Source organism: Mesitornis unicolor, unplaced genomic scaffold, assembly GCF_000695765.1.
Source record: "Mesitornis unicolor isolate BGI_N332 unplaced genomic scaffold, ASM69576v1 scaffold20749, whole genome shotgun sequence".
NCBI classification, from domain to species: Eukaryota; Metazoa; Chordata; class Aves; order Mesitornithiformes; family Mesitornithidae; genus Mesitornis; species Mesitornis unicolor.
The window spans coordinates 1-9163 of record NW_010206818.1 but is presented as its reverse complement, the minus strand read 5'-3'; the positions used below and the strand labels follow the sequence as shown (position 1 = coordinate 9163).

The window sequence follows — 9163 nt, the reverse complement described above, 5'->3', positions numbered from 1 at the left end:
ATGTATGTGTAGAATGAAAACATTTTTTTTCTTTTTGAAAGCTGTGAATATATGACTATAACTTTAAGGATTTCGGGAAAATCAAAATACAAAATTTTAAAATTAAGTTATAATGATAGTGCTATCATTGATTAGAAAAATGAAGATCATTAACTTTGTACAACCTCTCTTTACTTTCTAGCACTTGGTAGGATAGGATGACTAGACTTCCAAAATGAAATCTCTTACTTAGCAGATTACTAGATAGGTATCAGAAGTCTAAGTCCTTTGTAGTGTTGTTACTTGGAGAAGCTGTGTTATCCGAGATGTTATGAGACTGTAAACAATGAAAAAATATTTTAAAAGTGATATGTTGCTACTTAAATATATATATATTTAATTTATTTTATAGAAACTTTAATGAAAGACCTTGATGTAATAACAGTTCCTAGTAAAGACGTTGTGATGGTACATGAACCAAAACAAAAAGTGGATTTAACAAGGTACCTAGAAAACCAAACTTTTCGTTTTGATTATGCCTTTGATGACATGGCTCCTAATGAAATGGTTTATAGGTATGTGTATATGCTTTTTTTGTGAATCTTTTTTCTCATGTATCTCCCATGTCAATAACTGTGGGCTTACCTTGGTTATGGACTTTACTTCTGTTCTCTGTGTTATCAGATATGTATATTGCTACCTCCATTCTTTTGCCTGTTTACTTTTGGTTTAGCTCTGTTTGTCCTGAATTTTTCATCTGCAATATCATCTCCACTTCTGTTGACCTCAGTCCTGCTCTGTCCTCCTCCAAGCACTGTCTTTCCAGGCTCTAGCGTGTATTGCATCCTCAGGAGGCAGACAAATCAGGAAAGGGTAGGGAGATAGGCAAGATTTGTTTGTTCCAAAGTTGAATGAAATGAGGCTGTAACATTTCAGTGTTTCTGTAAACAGTTGTTCTCTTTTCTGTCACTAAATATACTTTATGTGTAAACACCTGGAAAAAGTTTAGAAAGAGAGACTGTTGCAGACTCTTGCCTCCATCACCTAGTAGAGGTAAACCTCCATAAGTTTACCCTTTGCTTTTGGAGTTTTTAATGATGTAATGGTGATAAGCAGCTGAAGTAGGAGCAATAACTACATTTTTTAAAGTAAAAAAATAACTCTCTAAAATAGAAAAATGCTTTGGAGAATATTTTTGTCACATCAAATAATACTTAAGGGATAACTGGATTTTTCCATTCTGATGAGCTTGGGTACACATTTTCTTGAGCCTTTTCTCAGCATAACTATGTTCTCAAAATATTAAGATGTGCAATGTTGTTTTGTCCACCTGTCTTCTAAACGTAATCTTGGAAGCTGATTTAGAGAAAAAAAAACCAACCAAAACTATGGCAAAATTTTTGTGTTGGCAAAATCAAAGTATTTATCTGCTGCACTGTCCTACTTGCGTATCTTCTAATGCTGTCTTCTTTAGGGAGCTCCAAATTCCATGTAATAAGCTGTGCCATGTTGCGTCATTAAAACAAGGATTTTTTTTTCTCAAGGTTTGAAGGAGGATAATATTGTAAAAGTAAATGGGAAACAACTTGTGACTTTTGTTTAATTGCTTAGGATATTTTAATGCCTTGGAGCTGGTAGCCTCTTTAGTTCAGGAATGAATGTGGAGATGTTCTTTGGCCTCTCAAAGTATAAAATCAGTTTTCGAACTTCTGGCATTAAAATTTATAGTGTTCTTGTGGTAGTGTGGCATCTTAAAGTAATTAAATTTCTTAAGTACTGGGTTTTTTCCATTTAAGGTTTACAGCTCGACCATTAGTGGAGACCATATTTGAAAGGGGAATGGCCACTTGTTTTGCATATGGACAAACAGGCAGTGGAAAAACCCATGTAAGTATTTCTTCTTAATGTCAGCGATATACTTTTTTGTATATGATACACTTCAATAAGTTCTAATAAGTAAAAAATATGTAAGTTACAGTTTTGTGATCTCTATAGTGTATCTTTGGTCTTTTGTTTTGTTTTGTGTTTTTTTTTTTAATTTAGACTATGGGTGGTGACTTTTCAGGAAAGAACCAAGATTGTTCTAAAGGAATATACGCACTTGCAGGTGAGACTTTATTGTTCTGTTGGCTTTTTGCAAATTAGTTGAGGTCAATACATTTCTACTGTCGTACAAACATAAGGGTCTACATGTTTTGCATTAGAGTGGAGCTTTGATAACATAAAAAATAGTTCATACGTGTGTAGTCTTTACACAGTAAAGTAAATATATATGTAGATAACTTCAAAAATGGAAGAAATATAACTGATTATTAAGTTTACAATTTTGGAGTCTTCCGCATCTTCCAATGTAATGTGGCAGTTTAAACTTGTCATGGTTTAACACCAGCCAGCAACTAAGCACCACACAGCTGCTTGCTCACTCTTCCCAGGTGGGATGGAGGAGAAAATTGGAAGGGTAAAAGTGAGAAAACTCGTGAGTTGAGATAAAAACAGTTTAGTAGGTAAAGCAAAAACCTTGCACGCAAGCAAAGCAAAGCAAGGAATTCATTCACTACTTCCCATTGACAGGCAGGTGTTCAGGAAAGCAGGGCTCCATCATACGCAACGGTTACTTGGGAAGACATAATGCCATAACTCCAAACGTCCCTCCTTCCTTCTTCTTTCTCCAGCTCTATATGCTGAGCATGATATTATATGGCATGGAATTTCCCTTTGGTCAGTTGAGGTCAGCTGTCCCAGCTGTGTCCCCTCCCAACTTCTTGTGCACCCCCAGCCTACTCGCTGATGAGGTGGTGTGAGAAGCAGAAAAGTCCTTGACTCTGTGTAAGCACTGCTCAGCAATAATGAAAACATCCCCCTGTATTGTCAACACTGTTTTCAGCACAAATACAAAACGTAGCCCCATAATAGCTATTGTGAATAAAATTATCTCAATTCCAGCCAAAACCAGCACAAAACTAGTGGTTTTTACTTGATTTACTGACCCTATCTGTTACACCTGCAAAATATGAGAGATGCTGTAAAATCCACTGTTATGCATTAATGAAACGTCACTAAATTAAAATATATAACTAGATTTCTTTTTATTTTGGAAATGTATTCACAGCTCGAGATGTCTTTTTAATGCTAAAGAAACCAAGCTATAAGAAGTTAGAACTTCAAGTATATGCAACATTTTTTGAGATCTACAGTGGTAAGGTAAGTATCTGATCTTTTTCTGAGGAAGGAGGAATTTCTCTTCACAAACAAGATTGTGAGCTTGTTACATAGAATTTTTTTTTCTTTTTGTACTGAAAGCTTTATTTAAAATAATTCTTTACACTTCCCTTCCAATCATGTTTGTGCATGGAATTCTTTGCATATTTTGATACAAGTTTTGAAGCAAAAATGTCTTTTAAAGCTCCTCTTTAACTGTTCTGTTTCCTTCCCCCCCTGCTTAGGTTTTTGACTTATTGAACAGGAAGACAAAATTAAGAGTGTTAGAAGATGGTAAACAGCAAGTCCAGGTTGTGGGATTACAGGAACGGGAAGTCAAATGTGTTGAAGATGTTCTTAAGCTTATTGAAATAGGCAACAGCTGCAGGTATCTCCCATAGCTTCACCAATTTTTCATTGTAAATCAAAGAATTGAAACAAGATTTTTTTGTGTGTCTCTTCATAGTGATGGATTTTTAATATGCAGTGGTTTTTGGTTTTTTTTTATAATGTTGGCTGCAAGTAAGGAATCTGCCTATCCTTTGAATAAAGATAATTTAGAGTTTCTCTCCTAGAGAGAAATAGAACCTGTTTTTGCTACAGTATGTGAATTGCATGCATTATATAATCGGTTTACTGACTTAAATTCACATCATTTATAATCTGGAATGCTGCCAGATTCTTCAGTTCTAAAAGACCTTGATATATAGTGACAGAAGTTAAGTATAAATATTTTTTTGTTAATATCCACCTTTATTGTTTTTTAAATTAACCTTGTGCATAGACTACTGCCTGATAAGATAAAAATGCCACATGCAGCATTTTACATGTAAGCTCTGATAGTCTGAAATCTTTGGAAATCTGATTATTCTTGCTTTTAAAAGGGAAGTAAAATGTTAATAATCTTCCATTTCTGTTTGAAGAATTGGAAAAATAGGTATAATTATGCTATGTACATCAAATTATTGAGGTAAATACAGGACTCTGCCCTGAAAAAAACTAATGTTCTGAGGGTACTGTATTTAACATGTATGGTTCTTTGCCTGTTCATATGTCCTTCCTTTCTTTCCTTTTGTTAAAGGACATCTGGCCAGACATCTGCAAATGCACACTCATCTCGAAGCCATGCAGTGTTTCAGATTATTCTCAGAAGGAAAGGGAAATTGCATGGTAAATTTTCTCTGATTGATTTGGCTGGCAATGAAAGAGGAGCAGATACTTCCAGTGCAGATAGGCAGACGCGACTGGAAGGTGCAGAAATTAACAAGAGCCTTTTAGCACTCAAGGTAACTGAAATGTTTCTATTGCCTTTGAATAGGTGGAAGCCTTCTACATATAATAGCAATGACTATTAAAACAAGTGGTTTTGCAGGCTTTGCTTGTCTACATTGACAACTGATACGACAGGTAAAATAATATATTGATTTTTCCTTTAAATGCCTGAAGAAACACTTGGTAATTACCAAGTAGAAACATTGTGCTATCAGCTTATATGTAGTTCAAAATAACCCCAAAATTCCCAGTAGTTGAATTTGAACACTTTTCTGATATGCACCTAAAATGGGAGGAGAGCTTGCTTACTTTGGTACTCAAGATCTGAAATACTAACTGGAAATATTTTACTTATCTCAGTATTCTCTTTTTTAAGAAAAGATAAAAAATAAAGTTACATTTATTACACATTTATTTACTGTTGTTAATTAATTAACTAAAGAAGAAAACAACACAGCAGCATTATATCCAGAAAGAATTAACAAATTGATTAAAATAACCCTTGAAAGTAGGAATCTATTTTTGACTACTCTTTATAGCAAATTGTCTGATACAATCATTTTGCAGATTTTCATACATTTATCCAGAACACAACAAGATAGCTAAGAAATATTATTTAAATATTCAAGTGCTTTTTTGTTTCTTTTATAATGCTTGAAAGAGGTTCAGTCTAAATACGGAGAGTATTTTTTCTGTTTCAGTTGAGGAAACATTAGTTTTGAATGGCCCAGAACTTTTCTCTGTCGTTGGTTAGCTTTGCTTAGGTTCACTACTCTCTGCACCAGCACTGTGGTCTTATATAAAGAAGCTAAACCCCAAAACCACTGTGCTTACTTTTTTATCCTAGTATAAACTCAAGGGAAGACTTGTATCAGATTCTAAGCAGATCTTACAAAACACCACAAAATTGTAGTGTGTCATTACAAAATTGAATGTCATGTTGAAAAACTGGAAGCAGCATTTCCAAAACTGTGGCCTGTTTTGATTAGTATCAAAATAAATAATTCAGACAACATTGTGTTGATCTTATCACTTGTTTCCAAAAATAATTGAATAAAGATGTTTTGGTTTTGTTGTTGGGGTTTTTTTTAGTTTATTTGCTGATTTTATGCTGGCTAGTGCCTTCAGTATAATACAACTTATTTGGTTCATTTTCATACAGCTTGTCTTTTTAATTATAGTGAAAGGTTCTGCTGCTGCTGTACTAATGGTTGTGATCTAAATTATATGGGGAAGCGGAAATAAAGAGAAGTAGAGATCTTGCAGAGGTCTAAAAAATGGTACAAGAAGATATAAATGTTTCTTAATGATATTTTAGTTTTCCAATGTTCATCTATCCCAAAAAACATTACACAGCTTCTTCCATTTGTATTCAAGACCCTTGGAATTATAGTCAAGTTCAAATTAAACTAGTATGTTTTGAAGAGTGGTTTTTGGTACTAATCCAATATTTGCATGTGAATATCAGTCCTGTCTTAACCTGTTCAGATTTTTGGTACAGGAAATTATTTCTGTAATGTCTTTATGTGGAAGTAGTGTCATTTTGTTACCTGATTTTCTGAGCTGTGATGAAAAGCAAAGGTAGTTAAAAACTACATTAATTTAGAAGCTGGAAGTGTCCTATAATCCTTTTACTATTAAGGAGACAATCCAATTCTAATTTTTCAAGAGAGAGCAAACTAAAAATCGTTATATTAAATTAAAATATCTTTATTAAACTTGTTGGTTGCCATATCAGTAATTCAACAGACACATTTGTTGCTGGTTTTAGTTTGTAATGTCACTTGTTGAAAATCTGTAGGCCCTCTTCCTGTCTAATCTGTTTTTCTCCTTATGTAAGTAGAGTAATAATGTACAAACAAATTAAAAAATTTCAAGGAATGCACTGCCTTGCTCACCTATAAGTATTGAGTCCTTTTTAGCATTTGCATGTGAAATTCACATTCAACAAGCTTCGGTCTTTCTGTTTATCTGAGCTGTGTTCATTCTATAGAATTCAGCTGGTAGTTTTTTAATAATCACTTTAGTTAAAGCCAACTTGTCCTTGTGTTTGTTCTGTATCATGGCAGTTTTATTCTGAGCTCATTTAGTTCTGTTTTATGCTGTTTCACAGTTGTAATGCTTTCTTGGATTATCATGCCACAGTTTCTAGTCTGGCTTTTGGAAGAAGCTGTTTCTAGGAAATTTTAAAAAGCCACAAGGATATGGCTGCAGTTGGAGTATTAGCTGAACTACTGTAGAACTATTCATGTAACACAAAAGCCATTTCATCTGTTTGTCCTGCTAAAAGCAAAGCTATAATATGAAAAGATTTTGATGTACGGTTGTTTGAAGAAGTTCTGTGTGTAAACTTGTTAAAACTGTACCAAGGAAGCCCTGAATCTGAAGAGATGCCTGTACACATAGGATTAAGGCAAAGCCAGAAACTGGAGTTAATGATCAAAATATGACAAAAGGAAAAAACCAGAAATTTAAATGTAAACTTTCTGTAATTTCTTAGCTGATGTTAGAACTCTGAGTGGGCAGAAGTGATGTTTAGATTAGTGCGATCTTGATTTGCACTGATGTACTTAGTTGCTGCTGTAACTTCTGTAGTAATTTCTTAATATTTACTTCTGTGCAGTATTTCTCTCTGGAACTCTCCAACCAACTGCGAATATTAGTTTAGCCCCATACCCTTCTTGTGAGTGAAAGGGAAGATGTTATCCCTGTTTATTCACATGAAGAGTATTTTAAAACAGGGAACAACTTACATTTTTAAGTGTCTTCCAATATTGATTACATCAATATAGAGCTATACTTACTGGATTTGTGACCTGTGGAAGCTTTACAGAAAGTTTGGGCACCAGTGTTTTCTTCTGAGCTGTAAAGAAAGTCAGTGGTAGAGCCAGAATCAAAGCTGCTGCTTTTAACTATAGAGTTAACGTGAATCACTGTCCATGCTTCTGCTGGCAGAGGCTGTTAAATCATTCCGGCTTTTGCAGTTCATAATCAGAAATAGTCTGGAGATTTAACATCGACACTGAATTTTTTGTTGTTGTTGTTGGATACAATATATGTAAACATTTTGGATGAGATACAGAAACTTTTTAGGCTCCTAAATCCTTTTTAAGTTCCTACTTTTCTACTGAGCTTAATGAGAGGTAAAAGCATAACACTTGTTGAAATCAAACTTTAACAATAATAATAATAAAATTTAATAATAATTATATCTTTGAAGACAGCAACATAATTAAGGCATATATTTTCTGCTTTTGAATTGCATTTGCATTATGTATTTTTCTTTAACATGGACTGAATAAATATAATTCTGTTTGTTCTTTCAGGAGTGCATTAGAGCCTTAGGCCGAAATAAACCTCATACCCCATTCAGAGCAAGTAAACTTACACAGGTGCTAAGAGATTCATTCATAGGGGAAAACTCCCGTACCTGTATGGTAAGTTTGTTTAGTTAACTGTATGTTTTCACAATTACAAAGAGAAAATAAGCTGGGAATTTATGATCTTGTGTTTAGAACTGGTGGTCACTTGCTTCTGGAAATGTGTTAGACAAGTTTATACATTAACTGACTATATTTGGAGTGAGTCTTTCAGCAGAGACATTTCAGATAACTTCCTTTCTTCTCACTTTTTATTGGCCTTTCTTATGGCTTGTTTTAGTTTTCCAGCTAAGCTCATAACTAGAAGCACTTCTAGCTTGAGGGTTTTTTTGTTTGATTGTTTTAAATAATGTCTTAATTATATGAGAGTATTGTTTGTTGAATCAGAATTTTAGAGAGGTGGCATAGACTGGAAGTATAGTGGTGAGTTTATGGTATAAATTACATTCTGTTGGTCAGCTTGGATCACGCCCAGGTCATATATCCAGTGTCATCTGGCTACATCCCTCCCCAACTTCTTGTGCAAAGGAAAGGGGGAAAAAAAACCCCTAACAAACCAACAAACCACTGTGAGCACAGGTGCAGGCAAAACCAATCCTTGAGATAATGTAAACATTGCTTGGCAACACCAAAACATTGCTATGTTATCAACATTATTCTTAGCATGAATCCAAAACAAAGTCTCACTGGGTACTATGAAGAAAAATAACTCTAACTCAGCTAAAACTAAAACAACTTACCAACTTGTTTTCACTAATTCAAACACTGCAATTCTTTCAGAAATGCTGCTTTCCTAAATAGAAAAATTGAATTCTATGATTCAATCCCAGTAATACCAGGACATAAAAAAATCCCCTCTGAAAGTGAGTGGAAATATTCTTGAATTATTTTTTATTTTCTCATTTACATAACTACAGTCACTTTATAATTAAGAATAAGAAAACCCTTTCATGATGAGATACTACTTTCAAACTCATTCTTCTCTTGCAAGCTGGAGCATAGGAGGTTCAACCTGAACATAAGGAAAAACTTTTTTACTGTGAGGGTGACAGAGCACTGGAACAGGCTGCCCAGAGAGGCTGCAGGGTTTTTCATCTACTATTGAAAGTGACTTGTCAATGCCTCCTTTCCTGGCGAGTGATCCCAGCTGCCTGTTTTATTTAACATCAGTCTCTATGCCATCAGCTGTGTTGTCCCAACATCGCATCATCCAGACAGTAGTAGTCTAACCTGGACAATGAGTAAAATCTTTTAGTACATCCTGCAGTGCTTTTATGGTTAAGGTTACCTCCTTGGCTTTAGTTTCACAGAATCACACAGAATGTTAGGAGTTG

The 9163-nt window shown here is 34.4% G+C and overlaps 1 protein-coding gene across 1 annotated transcript; it reads left to right on the top strand.

Annotated features, from left to right (window-relative positions):
- Positions 1-387: 387 nt before the first annotated feature.
- LOC104535011 (kinesin-like protein KIF2A) lies at positions 388-7904 on the top strand (the record flags this gene model as incomplete). Its single annotated transcript, XM_010191922.1, has 7 exons — positions 388-554; positions 1776-1866; positions 2023-2086; positions 3089-3180; positions 3423-3565; positions 4259-4463; positions 7776-7904. Coding segments are annotated over 7 exons (891 nt in total), but the record flags the coding sequence as incomplete, so codon positions are not given.
- Positions 7905-9163: the final 1259 nt, after the last annotated feature.